The sequence below is a fragment of the Apis mellifera genome, linkage group LG1 (assembly GCF_003254395.2).
Source record: "Apis mellifera strain DH4 linkage group LG1, Amel_HAv3.1, whole genome shotgun sequence".
Lineage (NCBI taxonomy): Eukaryota > Metazoa > Arthropoda > Insecta > Hymenoptera > Apidae > Apis > Apis mellifera.
The window spans coordinates 20,842,890-20,860,432 of record NC_037638.1 but is presented as its reverse complement, the minus strand read 5'-3'; the positions used below and the strand labels follow the sequence as shown (position 1 = coordinate 20,860,432).

Genomic DNA, 17,543 nt, shown 5'->3' with positions numbered 1-17,543 from the left:
CTCTCTCTCTCCTTCATCCGCGAGGGTGGTTGTTCTCGTGATTTTTACGACGCCGTCTGCGCACGAGGGTTCTCCAATTTAATTTGCATAGCCGGACGAAAGGCCCAATGCCGTGTTTCCTTTTCGTTCTCGAAATCTCGTTTACGAGGCGGACACGTAACGCGTATAATTCGTACGGATCACGGGGCATCCGCGGATCACACGACGCATTACCGCGTTCCCGCGGAATTAATCAAGCCTATCTATATTAGAAGGCATGCTCTGCGGTCAGATTAGAATCCCGAGCAATCCACCAGCTTTGGACGCGGACAACGCCTCTGTTAATGGAACATCAAGGGTTTCCCCCGATCCTGCGCGTATATATAATATCCCCGCGACAAAGAGAGCTCCTTGGAACGTGGTCGTCCGTGGTCGACGTGGTTTTTGATAAGAATGCGAGCGGAAATTGTAATTTTCGAGGGATCTGCCACGGGATTAATAGAATAAGAACTGGATTTCATCACCCCTTTCGGGGGATAATCGAGAATTTTCGGGGGGATGAAATATCGCGAACGGTGATTAATTGTAAAAAAATTTGAATATTTCGATTTCTAAATTCGATTAACGTTGATTAAATATGGAAATTTGGGATGCTTGGAAAATATTATACAAACTTCGAGGATTCGTGAATTTTTTTAAATGACTGATTGCTCTTGAAATTCTGAAGCATGAAGAATTTGATATTATTGAGAGAAGTTTTCAAACTTTTGAATGCTTCGAGTATGTTTAAAAATTTGTGATTTCTTTTTTTTGGAAATTATTGTTCCTCATTCGCGCCATCGTTCTTTTTTTTTTATCCAATTATAAACTTCACGTTCTTACGTCTGTTTTAAACCGATATAAATCACGCTTCGACTATTACTTTTTGATACTCGAATTAAAAACGAGCATCGGAGGAGGGGGTGGAAACGCAAGTTGCGTCATGCGCGTCGGATTCGTTCGCAACGCGAATTTATATCGCTGCAGATTCTGTCTATTCTCCCGTCGTGATATTTCGAATAACGATGTTGCTCGAAATCCGTGCAATCTCGTGAACAATACAAAAGAAAATTTTCAATCGAAACGCAACATTCACTTCTTTAATCTTCATTTAATAATCGGCCTCCCTTTTTACTCGTCACTGCACGATGAGCATAATTGCTACCCATGTAAAAATTGTCCGTTTTTTCTTTTTTTTTTTTTTCTTTTTGCATCATGCGATCGATACGCTCGCGCAAAAAACACTCGAGCAAACGAGTAACAGTTATTTCACGGTAAAAACGAAACGTCCAAGCAGTTCGATAAGCAATAACGGAATCGGTGGAGGGAGGAAGAGAGGGAAAAGGGGAGAGAGAAAGTTCATAACATATCGGCAGTGTGCTTAAAAACAAATGGATCCGCCATACTCCCTTCTCGATGTTTACGATCGCCCACCGTAATCGTAACCGTTCGATCGATCGTAACGATTTCTAGTTAACCACACCTGATTCCGCGTGTTTCCTCCAACGAAACCAATCGCACGCGTGGATACAACGTTTTCTTTCTTTTCTTTTTTTTTTCATATATATTATTATATATTATTATTATTATTTATCATCGAGGTATAATAAATACAAGCGACGACAACGTAATAATAAATAAAAATAAATAAAACGATAATAATTATTTTTCTCTCAAGAACAAGAAATAATAATCGCGAAAGGAAGAAACACGATTTGAATCGAGATCGCATCATTTCGATTCTTGTTCTTGTTGGAAGAGACAAGCTCGAGAGGAAAATTAGCGGAAGTTATCGCGGGTGGAGAGGGTGGAAAGGGCGAGATTGGAATCGATTCGACGTGAAATAAAGTTAAAACTTACGCCGATTGTTATATACACGCGAACGTTTCATTTCCGATTATCGGGGCGCATAAACGGAAATTCATCCGCTGAAGAAAAAAACCTGTTTGACCAGGTATAACAGAGACCACGTTCAAACGAGACGAATAGGAACGGATAATAATAATAATACATATATCTTTGCGCGACCTATTATATTTCTTTTGACTTAACATGATAATCTCTCTCTCTTTCTCTCTCCGTATAAATTTAACGCACGGCCGATCATTATACGAATCGCAAAAGATCTCCCTCTTTTGATTTATACGCGATATTTCCAGATACAAATCCGTATCGCCATGTTAATTTACGTATCGTCCCATTACGATTCTTTTGTTGGACGCACTTGGCCGATAATCGGATATCGGAAAATACCGTGGAAAAAAAAGGAGAGAACGCGCGCAAGTTCTCCGCTTAATAACTGGCGAACGACGTTTGTAATTAGGGGTTAATTCAATTCCCGTATTCCCGTGCTTCTCTTCAACGATTATAAACGAGCAATCCAAAGTAGCCATCCCCTTCCCTCCCGTATCCTCCCCTCTCGTCGATTAATCTGTTCCCCGATGGAAAACTGGACAAGAGGGTTGAAAGAATATTCGGTATAATCCAGAGGAGGAGGAGGAGGAAGTGGAGGAAGAGGATAGAAAGAAGACGGGTTAGGGGTCGAAATCTCGCGTGTTGTTCTTCGCCGCTTCGGTATTTGCTCGTCGATTCGAGTTAACGTGAGCGTCGTAGTGATTGGAATTACGGGGGCAAGGAGCGGAACGAATACGAAGGCCCGTAACTGTTTCCGTAGCAGAGGGTATTACAGAGGGCTTAGTACAGGATGACACCGAGGATAGGGGTGTAAAGGGGTGAGGAGAGATTAGAGGATCGGGACCAGAGGTCGAGAAGGGAGGGGGGTGGATTGAAGGAGAGATGGAAGGGGGTGTGGTCCGGCCGAGAATCACTCCTATCAAAGACGTTCGTGCTGTGAATTCCGCGAGAGATAAATTCCCTCCGAGATATATGTCCACCGGCCGTTGAATTCTTCCTTCCTTCCTTCCCCCACCTTCCCTCAACCTTGGATCTCTTATTTCTCCGCAAACGTGATCTTTATGTACACGAGGCCGACACCGTTGCATCATCGTTTTCCCTCCACCTAGCAGTTTCGTCCTCCTTTCGGATTTAAAATTGTTTACACCCTCGTTGCAACATGTATTGTTACTTGGAATACTTTAACGACGTTTAGGGGATTTTTGGAGGGGGGGGAAATCGGTTTACCGGAGGGTATTTGAACAGATTCGTAAATACTCTTGGTATCGTATCAATATAATATCGATCAAACACTATCGACTGATAATATTTACAAAGGAATACGAGTATTGTTGTTACAAAACACCGTGTGTTCGTTATTCTGCTTTTGTACCGTCGATGATTTTTCTATTTTCTTTTTTTTTTTATTTTCTATTTTTTCCACGTGACAAACCAACAACAAAAGTTGTTTGATTCGAGGAAAAAATACGTTTGTCGTCGGACGAATTCTTTTTCTACGATTTCTATTGTTTGCCGGATAACCGTCTTTTTTTGTCCCCGTAAAGTGGTTTTGCAAAGCTTGAACGTATTTTCGATTGGCGAATCAAAACACTTTCGACAAATACATCCGTCACTTTTATCGCGGCCGACGATACTTCCTATCTTTTCGACAGTTCGCCCGCTCCCAGCGGCATGAATTCGTTCTCAAAGATAAACACCCCTCGGACACCCCCCCCTCCGCTTTTAATATCGTTTCTCAATTTACCTCGTAGGTGATTGATTACCTTTGTGCCCCCTTCCATCCGATCAACCTCCATTCGATATCCATTAGAAAACAAAGAGTTTGAAAACCCTTTTATAACCTGCCCCATTTAAATCCGTATCTCTCGATAAATAAACCGGCTGGTCGCGCTCAATTACATCATATCTAAGAGCGAGGAGAGCGAGAAGCCAGCGGACACAAAATTAAAACCATTCTACCTTTACTCTTCCTTTTACAAGCTTCCTAATAAACGCTCGCAGCGACAAATTCAATCCCCTCCTCGACGGTGATCCACGAACGATCTTCTTCTTTACGACACCGTTAACCGATCGAAACAAGCAACGAGCTTAAATAATAGCGCGAGCTTAGATCCTATAGCCTTCTATACGGAGCAGGCTTCCTTAGTGGAAAGGGAACAACTTCCGACTCAACTTTCCACCGGTATCACATGCGTTTCGCGGGGCTAAGTTTACCTCCATCCGCTCGTGAAACGTTCGACAAATCTAGTATTTCGGGGGGGGAGGGTTGGGATTAAAGACGAAGCCGAGTTCCCTCCCCGCCCCGATTTCTCCTCGCAAATTACCGAAATTCCCCGGGCGAACTCGCATATTTCACGTTTGATGCGCCGCGAACAAAGAGAATCGAGGAGGGGGGGAGAGAGTGGAGGAGGAGGAGGCGGTTGAATTCTCTCCTTCAACGCGAAAAGGAAGGATTAAGGAGGAGGAGGAAGATGGAGGAAATCGTGTCCTCGAAGATGTCAACTTGGAGCTAGCGAGTTTCGCGAGCGAAGAGGGAGAGGGGAGGGAGAGGAGGTTTATTCAGTGACACGAAGGTGACAAATCCTCTTAACCGTTTTACAACGGTTGCATTGTCGCGTGCATACGCGCAACGAGGGGGGGCAGGTGGATATAAAAGACGTCGCGTCGGCGTTTCTTCGCGTTCGCCCTTTCCCGCGTGTTTCTCACCCCTTTTTTCACCCCTGTGCTCGTTGGTGTCGTTGCTCGCGTGACAAAGAGGCTGATGCTCCTAGTTTCGCGTAGTAGAGCGTGTTTGTTTGTTTGTTTATTTGTTTGTTTGTTTGCAGGCAGCCGCGGTTGAAACAAACGCAGCTTACCGCGCTTCTTAAAGATTTCACGGGGTTGCAAACAGAGGACAAGGAGGAGGATGTCGAGTTTGAATATTATGAGGTTGATGGGAGATTTAATGAAATATTGTTCACTGTCACGTTTGCTCTCAATTGTGTAAATAAATTATCGATATTTATTTGATATTATTTAAAAGAGTAATTCGATATTAATTACGTCCTACTACGTCGAAGCATTGTCGATATTCGAATAAGAATAATATCAACGTTTGTTTGGATTGAATTTAAACATTTTTTGATATTAGATTAGAAAGTAGAAAAAAAAGAAAAAGAAACGATGTTCTTAGTAATAGTTTTATAATTGATAAAATTATTGCAATTTATTCCTCTATGTGTATACGAAAGATATTCGAAATATCTCGACAATTTTGACTCGACAAATTCTGAGAGAAATTAGATAATTACTCCATGTTTTATTGTACATAAATGCAAGAGGTCTGCACGATGTGACACCGTCAAGAGGTTAAATGTACGACCAACTTAACGCGCTACAAGTGTTCGAGTCGTAGTAGAAAGTAAGTTGCACAAGTAACTTGTGTCTGATTTATCACTCCGAGGTGTTTATAGTGTTCCGACATCTTGACACAAGGATTTAGATGTTTGCTCTCTTATTTACGTGCGCTGCTATTTTAATTTTTCCTTTTATCCAATATAAAACTTCTTCCCTCGATAAAAATTTTCCTTCCAATTAAAAATATCTGCTCCAATATTTATTTTCAAATATTTCCCCGATTTAAAAAGTTTTCTGATAAATAAAATAATCGATAATTCCTTGTCCGTTCAGAAAGATATATTAGTTGCGATATATATATATTAATTAATATTTTTTCTCATCGTTTCTATTATATATATTATCGATAACTCGATTCAATAATTCACAACAATCGATTCTTTACGAAAAACCCGGAACTGGCCTTCTAAAACAACTATTATTATTATCGACGACCACACCCTGAACCACCAGCCAAATTTAATTTATCGAAAAATTTAAAACGCGCGAAATTTAACGCGCGTAAAACGGGAAAATAAATACAACACGTTTCCCCCGCGGCCACCACCACCCTGCAAATTCACCCTATTGTTTTTAAGCATCGAGTCCATTCCCGTTAAAGTGTATCCACGTATCCAATTACACCATCCCCCCCTCCCCTCTCCCGCGTGTACAGAATGGCGTGGCGTAACTGGGTTGCAACGCGGGGTTGATTAATGAAAGATTCGAGTCGAGCGGACGCCCGAGTTTATCGATACCACCGCGCGCCACGACCCCGAGAATTTATCTCGGAGCCCCCCCGCTTCGCTTCCCCGACCGCGCGGAATTTGTCATCGTGCGAAATTACCGCGACCCGAAAATCATCGTCGATCATTTCACACGGGGATATCCACCACCGGATGGTTATCACGGGCGGATCCCGCGTGATCCCAGATTTATTCGCCGATCCGGTTATCACGACCCGGAATGTAACCCGTAGGGGTAGTTTTATACCCCCCTCCCCCTTCCACAAAAGGCGGAGGGAAATTTATCGGCATCGATTTTTACGACTCGGAATTTATCGGTGCCGATTTCCACCACGACCCGGAATTTATTGGTGTTGATTTTCAGGAGGAGGGGGGAGGGGTAAAAATTTATCGGCACCGGTGCGAAATTCAATCGATATGTTTATCGATACCTGGAGAGGAGAATTCTCGGGTATCATCGGGTCGAGAAAACCTCATAACCCGAAATTTATCGATAACAGGGGGCTCCTTCGACGTGGATACGCGATTTCGTATCGATTTTTATCGCGACGCGTTTTATCGCCTCTCCCTTTTCCCGTTTCGCGCCACGAAATCCATCGTTAATCGATCTCTGTGAACAAAGAATCCGCTCTTTTCTTTTTTTTTTTTTTGAATAATTCTCTCCATCGTGGAATTTTCGAATATCGATATATCGGGGATATATATTGTATCGTTTTCCACTATGGATCAAAAATTGATCTACAATCCTAATACCACGCGTTCCACAATTCAGGAAGTATCGAGTTTCATCGTAGAGAATTCAGAGAGATACTTTTTCCAAGTATGTTACGGTATTCTGAAAATAAATTGTTATAGCGTTCCGAAACTACGATATTCTTGGAAATATTAGTTTCCAATCTCTAGTAAGAGATAATAAAAGAGAAAATCGAAATGATCAATTTCATTATTATATATACTGTGTTTGAATCTGGGTTTCCAATTACTAGATTCAAAAGCTTTTCTAAAATTGTATAATTTTCGAATTATGTCGCTTTTCAACATTGTAAATATGTTGATCATTATGCGGGATTGAACAATGCTATGCTCAATTTCTATACAATTCAAACGTCAACTCCGATTAACGCTACAATTGGCTGATTATCTCGTCAACGTATCGTTGACCAAACAAAAGGGACGATACGACTACAATGTGTTATTGTAACGAGACCTGTGCGTGTGCGTATGTGCGTGCATGCGCGCGTGTGTGCGTCGAGTTCCTTCGTTTCGTAAAATCTGATCGGCACCTTCGTGTCTCGCAAGCGCACGACCGAACGACAGCGAGTGCTTTCACTTTCTGTCCAGATACAGATCGTGGTCTGTTGACATCCATTGATCACGACATGAATAATGAATAGATACACGGCCTGAATAATGCATACATCAACGTCGAACAACATCCAGTCCGGTGTCGGTGCACAACCGACGCTCGCGAGAACACGATTCGTTTGTTCGTATCTTAGAAGTTCAACGGAATTATTGCATTCGTCCAAAGATCAACAACATTCACGAAAAAAGTTTTTTCAACTTCTTGCCATGGTGATCTTTTAAATAAATTACTGAAATTACGAGAATGGAATATAAACCGCTTTAACTTAAACGTAGAATTATAACATTTTTTCCATTGTGAGAAATATTCATTATCTCAGCATCTGAAAAATTTAATTCGATTAGAAATGCGATCGAAGATTGTTGTATAAAAGGCGCGTTAAAAAATAGTGAGAAAGTTGCGTGTTTTGATCTTGTCATCATTTGGCGAGCAATAAATATTAGGCTTCTTCCATAGTTTACGAGGTCATGAGGGGGAGAGGATGAGTCGACATGGTCGACAAGGCGCCTCAGTTGCGCCGGATAGTTATAGCTATTTGCGGTCCATCGAAGTCATAATTAGTTTTCCCCGGGCAGCCTTGGTCTACCGAACCTGATAGACAGTTTTCGGGAGAATCGACCGACCGTTGGAAACACCATTTAGTTAAGAAGTGCCTTTGCTCGCGTGGAACGTCGTTTATTTTACGGCTTTGTCGAGTTTCGGGATTGCGTTAGGTCCATTAGGTTCTCGAATTTGATAAAATAAAGTAATGACGTTTATTACACGAAGGCATCAATCAATCAAGCCCTTCGTAAAAGCCTCCGCAATATACTTTGTCGTTTACAAATTTTCCTCTTAAATGATCTTCGAAAGACCCGAGATCTAGCAAGTCGTTAGATGAATTTTAGAATTTTAATAGAAAAAACAAACTTTTTTTTCTTTAAATAAGAATCGCGCGTAAAAGAATATTCAACGTTATCGAAACGTTATTGAAACATTTGTCAAAAGAAAAGAACGATACGAATCTACTAAATATTCCAAATTTTTTAAACAAAAAAAAAAAACAAGCGTGCAATCTCCAATTTCTATCGAAGTAATAAGAATATTAATCACGATGGTGTCTCTGGTTTGGAATTGCAGGCTCGGTGAACGAGGCCGGTGTTTTCACCCTTCGTAGCAGGCAGGAGGGTGGACGGCGTGCTAGAAGAACCACGACGAGCACCACCAGCACAACGGCGTCCAGCTCGACGTTGATTTCTCTGTCGGACGAGGTGGCGCAGCCCGCGGCCCTTTTAGCCCCCGAAGAGGACTTATGGTCTACCAGTTCTTCCGCTACAACCAATGTTCCAGTCACCTTAGATACAGCTGCCGCTTCGTCAAAGCCACCCTCGGAAATGGTGGTGAAACCTCACAGCAAGGTCATACTACCGTGCGACCTGGAGGAAAATTACTCGAGGCTGCTGTTGCCCGGGGTCAGGTAATTTAACCATCTTTATCGACCAATCAAATCCGCACGAGCGGATATGACGAGATTTATCGCGCTTCTATGCGCGACGATGAATTTATATCGTGGAAAATATATAGATCGGGGAAGTGATTTTTCTCGGGAAATTTTATATAGGGAAAAAAATAAATTTAAATATTTATCGGAGGGATCGTTATATTTATACAATCTGCGAATAATTTCGATCTGGAATTCGGGCAATTGTGGAATAATCGTCAAAGATTAAATTTGTATGAATTTAATTATTACGGTAAAGGTAATAATAATTATTATTCTTTTATCCGTCTATTTTCTTGTAATTCCATTCCACACAGAAGAAATTTGATTGGAATTCTGTTTAAAGAAATCAATAATTATTCCACGATACAACGACAAAAATATTTCCACAGACTCGAAAAACGTTAATTAATTGAATAAATCACGTCACGAACAATCTCACCGTCGATATCGATTCTATCTACGAAAAAATGTACATGTTCTCTAAAAATCGAAATTTAATTCCCCCTTTTGTGTAATCGTTGGCACACCTTCGGCTGTTTCCTTCCCGCAAACGAGAAGATTCGATTTAAAGTAGCGTAGTAGTCGGCAAGTAGTCCAAGTCGATATTGTCCCGACAATCTCGAACTCTCGAGATCCATATCGGCGTATATATATATATATCCCGAATTAATTCCCTAATTGGCACGAATTGTCTTGTTAGGAGCTACAGAATACGGCCAGCGACATGGTTGCACGAGGGAAGTCCTGTAGATATGATTACGATCAACACGAAGACGGAGATGAGCGGGACCGGACATAGATATATCGGCGACTCCATGACTGACGCGTTGCACATAGACAACGTGAGATTAGAGGACGACGGTATATGGGGTTGCAGGCTCGAGGACGATCAAGGGAAGATACTTTCCGGCAGGCCTGTGAAACTCGTCGTCCTCGGTGAGTAAACGTTGTTATACCGTGTTAAATATTTAATAAAAAAACGCGTTGTTAATTGCCAGCGATTATAAATATTAATCTCGGCGCCAAAGTGTGTCAAGTTGAATATTAATTATTAGGGATTAAGGTTAAAGGAGGTTTTTGCGCCGCATTTTTCATTCGCAAATATTTATAAACGTGGCTGGAAAAAACGTGACTTCGACAATCGTCGAAAAATTTTTCTTTCTCGCGATCCATCTCGCGCGGGAGAAGAAATCGAAATAATCACCAATGTTTCCACGGTAATTATAATGCGAAATATTAATATTCGTTTACCGTTCCATGGAACGGGGAGGACGAAAAAAAAAAATAAGGGAGGGGAAAAAAGTCGGACTAAAATATAAATTACACTTTGGACAAACAATATCGGGTAAAAAATTAATACGTATTATACAAAACATCAAAGCCAACCGTTTTATCGTTACGCGTAATCAATTTTCCGGGGAACAACAATCTCGTGAAAACAACCAAACTTTAATCCCTTTCGAAACGTCAACCCTCCCTTCCCTGGAAATACTTATTTTCCACAAAATTCGAAGTTTTCAGGAATGATCAAAAATCGTATGCATATTAATCATTTGTTGCGGGGACAAGAGTGTGACACCGCATGAATATGCATCTGTCGCAAATATTTTCTTCTCGCGCTCATTTTTTCCCATCGACGAACGAACGAACGCGCGTCCAAACGCACGTACACGGGGCGAGACAATGCGGCTTGCGGAGGGAGGAAGGGAGGAGGGATGACGACGTTTCAATCCTCTCTTCAACCCCCTCAAATCACGTTTCAAATGAACCGGCCGCCGCGCGGCCCACTTTTTGTTTTTTAATATCTCGCCGGTTGCTCGCGCGAAGGACAGGCCTTTCCTTTATTCCTCGCTTCACCACCACAGGCCAGACCCCTTTTTCCTGTCCACCCGTCGCGCCTCTCGCCCCCTTTATTTGTCATCCGCGCGCCGATGTTTAATTTCGCTCGCGCGCTGGCCATCTCGAACTGGGCGGGTTGGCGACGATTCGTTACCGACCCGTCTTCCCAGAGAGGTGTTCCGATAATAATGTTTTACCCTCGAAATCGACTCGTGCATGCATGAGAAAATATTACAGGCGACCGATTCTTTCGATTTATCATTAATGTAAATTTCGTGAAAAATTTGTGGAAATTTTCGAAACGAAGCATCGAGAAAAGGCGATCGATAATAAACGTTGGGATCCGTTGTGATCGTGGACCTCCTCGGAGAAATTCCATCGGCGGGGTTCATCGTCCGCCTATGAAAAGAGAAGGAAGCGGGAGGGGGAGTGGAAGGCGACGGTTGGAAACGGTAACGTCGTTCTGCGTCTGATGGGGATAGATTTGCTCGTAGTATAAATTCGCTGAATTTACGCCCGAGGAAAAAAACGTTAAGAATAATGCGCGTTTTATGCGGTTGCTTTATGCCGAATTTTCCGTATTTCATCCGACGAATAGGCGGTAGAAATATATGGCCGCGGATTCCATCCGAACCTTTCGAATTCTCTCTCTCTCTCTCTCTCTCTCTCTCTCTCTCTCTCTCTCTCTCTCTCTCTCTCTCTCTCTCTCTCTCTTTCTTTTTTCCTTTCGTGTGTTTACCGACGGACCAAATTCGTTTAACCGCGCTCGATAACACGCTCCCCTTGTTTTCGCACTCTTCGCGCCGGTTAAATGGGTGAATCGCGAGGAAACGGACGCCTCCGCTCCTCCTCCATCTTCCTTAGTCTCTCTCCCCCCTTTGCTCGACACCTGTGCTCTCGCCTCGTCGAGTCTCCCTCGTAAAGTCTCTTCTCCACTTTTTCTCCTCCTCCTTCCATTTCCAGCCGAAATTCAATTTACCAGGTTGTTCCTCGGCAAGGACAGCCGAGGCGGTGCACACGCGTGTCTGATCGTGACAACGGGGAAGACCATTGCCGCTTAACGGTACTTGTTCCAATCGCAATCTTTCGATCCCCTTGACTTTCCTTTTAACCTCGCCCTCGATCTGTCCTTCCACCTTTCTCTTCTCCCTCTCCACCTCGGTCCATAAGGCTGACGAGGCTGGGATAAGGTAGCAGAGAGAAATCTTGTTGTCCGACACGAGCGTGGGGGGAGGGAGCATTCCACTGTCCGACAAATATCGGGGCTTTCTCCTTTATCGAAGCAGACCAGGCCGATACTGCTCGCCTCGGTCCACCGGTCAAACTCCATCATGGAAACCATGCGAACGAAATTCGTGGCATTCCGCTTTCGTTCCACTTACGTCCCCCCACGCCAACACTCTAACCGATATTGTTTTTTCCCTTCTCTTTCTTCTTTCCACGACTCGACTTCTAAGGTTTGCATCATAATGGGCATCGATTCGCGTGGACGTCAACGGAGGGACCGCTCTTTATAAGTTTCCTTCTTCTTATTCTTATTCTTGTTCTATACTTTTCTACCGTTTCTTTGAGAGATTCTTTGTACAATTTCACGACGACGAGCCGACGACAATAAAACGCCGATCGAGCGGATGATGCACAACGTACAAAGCTGGTATTATTTAAACTTCCGCAAAGGGACGTCGAGGAATCAGGCTTCTGAGCCGCTTGCCTCGACTGTATGAATTAGAGACTCGGTTCTTTGACGGCGTAGTCGGAGTTTTTTTTATTTTTATAGAGAGAGAGAGAGAGAAAAAAAGGAAAATGTAATTCAGGATTCTTTGCTTGTTACGATGATGAAAACGAACGAAAGGGATACATTGGACGGAATTAACGCGAAATTTTCCCCAACTTTTCCTTCTTCAAACTTAACCGATATAATCAATAGAAATAACACGATAATTACGTGTCATTTGGATTAAACGAACTTTGACATCGATTGTCGAACAATTTCAATTCGTTTGAAACAAAGAGGAAACGCAATTGTATTCCGCTATTCGCGCACTTCCCTCGCAATACATTACCGCCGCTAACAACATCAATTTCATTAGACAATAAACATGGTCAAAAGGAGAGTATGCTAATGCAGAATAATGAGCAACACGAGTTAATCCTTCCCTCTCGTCGGATCACTACAAAGATTCTTCTCTCTATATAAACAAAACTCGATTCTACGAATTTTTAATCGAGTATCAACAAAAATCTTTAATGTAATTCGTACTAAGACGATAAAGAATATTTTTACAAAAAATATCTTTCCAACAACTTTCTTTCTGCAATCTATTTATACAACTTGTTTCGTCAGATTATAACCACGATTATTATTCGTACGAACTGCATCGTAAACCGATTCTATCCCCAAAGATATAACGAAAATATCTGGTCCAAACTTTCAACAAAAATTCATGAACATCGCTAAATATTCCATCCATAGCGTGTACACGCATTTCATTTACCAGCATTTACATTAAAGTACCAAAGTCAGCCACGTGTACAACAAAAATTACAATGCAAAATAGTCTCGTTCATAGATATCCGCACGACACCATCGCAAAACCTTTTGGTTAATTAAACCAAGCATCGCAACTCTGCGAATTTCTATTAATCTTTCACACGCTCCCTTTTCAACACTTTATCACAACGACTATCACGTGGCCGGCTATTTAACCAATCTCTTCTCCTCCCCTCTCTCTCTCTTTCTCATTCTCTTTCACTAAAAATCTAATTAGGCGGGTCGGCTGCCTCGAGATCGGGGCGAGGACGAATTTCGAAAAGATAAAAGTATTGTTTCGGCCGTAAACCGAGAGCGAGTTGGAGAGGGAGTTTCTTTCTCGTTCTGCCGCCCGTTCCTGGCGAGTCGGGACAAAAGGTGAAGTTTGCACGGTGGGGTCGGCTCATTGTTCCCACCGTTGTCACCGCTCGAGAGCGGAAGCGCGACGGAGGGAACGGAGCCGAGTGTCACCGAGACGTTTACACGGTGTATTTATAACAGACTGAAAAGTATATAGCGGTCGGATAGAGGAGGGAGAGAGAAAGAGAGAGGGAGGGAAGCAGTCCACACCGCGCGGATAGGACTGGCTTCATTGTGCCGTGCCGCGAATTTTCGAAACCCCTCGGACCCCGCCATTGTTCCCTGGTTAATCGCGCGCTGTTACCGTGATTGCGCTTTTCCTTGGAGAGTAGACGGATTTGCGAGGAAAGGTTTGTTCTTTTGTGTCTCTCGTTACGGTCGGAGCATCAGATATTAGCCAGCCGATGGAATGAAAAGATCCCACTTTGTTCCCACGCCTCGTTCCAAATTCCTTTCCTTCGACGAAGATCGACAGCCTTCCGTTTTCGACCTCTCGCACGAAGATTCCTCGAATATCGTTTCACCAAGGAATGTCGTAATGCTCCCTTAGAAAAAAATTTGATGCGACAAATTCGATGCTATGGATTTTTATATTTGATTTTGTACGCTCCAATATCTCTTTCGTTAGAGATTTATTTTACTCAGGAGAATTATTCAATACGGGACGATACGTTTTAATCTTAGAGTGTATTCGCCACTTTGAATTGGCAATATTATTAATAGTATATTATTAATATAATTTTATATTTGATTTTGTACGCTCCAATATCCCTTTCGTTAGAGATTTATTTTACTCAGAAGAATTACTCAATACAGGATGATTTTAAGATATAGATCTTAGATATAAGTGTATTCGCCACTTTGAATTGGTAATATTATTAATAGTATATTATTAATATAATTTTATATTTGATTTTGTACGCTCCAATATCCCTTTCGTTAGAGATTTATTTTACTCAGAAGAATTACTCAATACAGGATGATTTTAAGATATAGATCTTAGATATAAGTGTATTCGCCACTTTGAGTTGGTAATATTATTAACAATTTCTGACGAAAATGATTAAGATCGAGCAGAAATAAGTAGAATAATACGAATCGTGAATAAGGAAGGGATGAAATATCGACGGATTTGTAGCGGCGGATTTATCTTAATATATCGTCCTGTTCGCGGCGCCCTACGCATACCTGGCCTGGGATAGTACACGCACTTAGACAATCGTCGTTCCGGACCAGTGGGGCAAGGGCATTAATGCAGGTGGTGTAAATTAGCGCATCAAAGCCCAGCACTATACTACCGCGTCGCCCAGTGATTATTGATGCGAGCCAACCATTGGCCACTAACTACCCATTGATTAGCTGAAGGTTTCCGCGTAATTAATGGAACATTCTCCAGCACGAATGGCCTCCATCGATCGCTTACCGTCTCTATCTTCGCGATCCGCCCCCTCATATCTTACAACTTTTCTCCTTCGTCGAGGCTGATTTCGATCCACGGTCTCTTTTTTATTTTTTTTTTACTTTTTTTATATCTACTTTCGCGCAAAATAGCGTGGCGCTTTAGTAACACACTTGACTTAAATTTTAAATAAGAAAAATATTTTACTCGAGAATCTTGTTCCATATCTGTTCGACAGTAAAAATTTAATAACACGTTTGCTCACGTTTCCTCATCGTTCAAGGATTTTAATAACTCATGCCCTTCGATCTCCATCACTTTCATCTATTTCTCTATGAAACTCTCTGAATATAGACGGCAATTCGCGAAAGAATTTGGCGCGAAAATCGCATTAGACACTCTTTTGATTCTCATCGAATTTTATTTTCCTCGAAGAAAGTAGCAATCTGAATACTGGCCATTCCATAACATCCCTAACATCCGAACGATAGATCCAAAGTATTGCCTTAAAAAAATCGTGGATTCAAGTGGAAAATCAGTAACAACGAGGAATCGTGGCCATAAGGGGATTTGCTTGGTCGATGGCCAAAGTAATTTAATTTCATCGGCCGATGATGACCGCAGGAGTCGCCAAACACCGAATGATGTATCCCTCCCCGCTGTTTCGACGCGGTTAATCGCGAGCTAGGCCATCGAAAATCGCGCGAGTAACGCTCGAGACCGAATCGATCGTTCTTGGTTATTAAACGACGTATTCCGTTTATATACGTTTCATGCTATATGCTTCGTTTCGACAGGAAAGAGAGAGAGAAAAGCTTATTTAATCACGCGTACGAGTTTGATCTCGAACATGGTTACACCGTTTTCCCGTTTCGCGACTTCGTACTCCTCCTCTCTGTTCTCCATCCATGGTAACTTGATTTCGCCGACTGGATTTCCGGTTTTAAACACCGACAGAAACCCCCTTGCTGCAACGCTTGTACAGAGGTGTAACGTAATAATTTTCCGTTTAATTTCACGTATCGATGAGCAATCCCTTCAATCACCGTTTGTCAGGCTGCGCTACGAGTTTCCATCCCGCTCTCGTTTCTCGGTTGACACGGTAATGACTTTCCGTGCCCCGTTTTATTCACTCATATGCGAATTAATCGTTCGGATTAAACGGATCGTTCGTCGCAACAACACCCAGCCGCCTCTGCCTCTGTTGCATATTTAACCAGGGAGGGAGGAAGGAAGGGGCGGGACGTATTAAAGTTGTAAGAATTGTTTTATGGATCAGGGTCGAGATCGGATTAACTTCGAACCAGGTTAGTTGGTTTAAATTCTATAACCATTCGCATAGTTACGCCGTCCAATCGATGCGATATAACGACACACGTCGAACGAACGTGTCCGAGTTATCTGTATAATCAGATTTCTATCGAATACTCTTATTCGAATAGTTTTCTTACATTAAATTCATCATTTTCGATTTTCACCATGATAGACAAAAGTCGAAGAAAATTCCTGTAAGTGTAAATTTTTTCGCGGAGAACGATTGGAAACGATTGAAATTTAAATAGCTGATCGTTCTAATAGCAACATTTACACTCGAACTGAATATTCAATTATTGTATATATTTTATCGAGTTTCGAGACGTCTTAAACTCTTCCGTGTTGGGAGGGAGAAACTCTACTCAAAGCCAAAGCGTCTTCCACTTTTTTCAAAATCATTTTCAGAAAGATGAACGCAAAGAGATACCCGAAAGAGCTTCTCTTTTATATTTTTCAGAAAAGAAAATTGATCACGTCGTAATATATGGAATAAGAAATCCTCGTTCGACGTGTTCGCATTATCACATCCCATTATCAAAACCCGATCATCAACCCTTCATCGTATATATCGGTGATACAATAATTCTCACCGATACAAAATATATATATATCGAATATACCCAACGTGGTATACAATTTCTCTCGATAATAATTGGATAGAGATCCGTTGCTGTTCAAAATCTTGCTCTTCAAAGAACGTTTCCCCAAAGGAAGGGGAAAGACGCACGACCCATTAAGAGAGAGATTCGTAATTTCTACGTCTGTTCTCGCGGCAAAAGTATCCACAAAGTTAATTATCGCGAACGAGTCCTCCTTTCAACCGTGCCACGCGTGCCGTACTCGATGCGAGGAAGAAATTTCCGTTTTCAAAAGCCGTCTGTCTCTCCATTATCCGCTACCATCCTCTCGTACCACCATCTCTTTCTCGTGCCCCAAACCACCCCCCTTTCGATCCGTGTCTCTGTTTCGCGTCCCTGTGTGCGAGCGTGTGTTCGCCGCGCCACCGAACTCGAGTGGCGGCCGAGTCAATAACCTCGAGCTTCCGGCCGACGGTGCACTTGAAGGGCTGTCGTTCGAACCGACAACTCTCCTCCGTTGCACGACGTTATCGTTCTCCGGCCATTTAACGCCGGTCAACGATACACGCTCGTCGAAGAAGCTGCGTGTTTCCGCTCGTCTGGGCCACTGATTGCTTTCCA

The 17,543-nt window shown here is 42.4% G+C and overlaps 1 protein-coding gene across 8 annotated transcripts in view; it reads left to right on the top strand.

The window, feature by feature from the left end:
- Nucleotides 1–17,543, top strand: part of LOC724195 (B-cell receptor CD22) — a 309,575-nt gene that overhangs the window by 146,779 nt on the left and 145,253 nt on the right. For all 8 annotated transcript variants that reach the window (XM_016915573.2, XM_016915560.2, XM_006571402.3 and 5 more), the window contains 2 exons: nucleotides 8,539–8,875; nucleotides 9,603–9,838. In XM_016915573.2, the coding sequence (XP_016771062.1) occupies nucleotides 8,539–8,875; nucleotides 9,603–9,838 (573 nt within the window). The remainder of the gene's footprint in view (nucleotides 1–8,538; nucleotides 8,876–9,602; nucleotides 9,839–17,543) is intronic.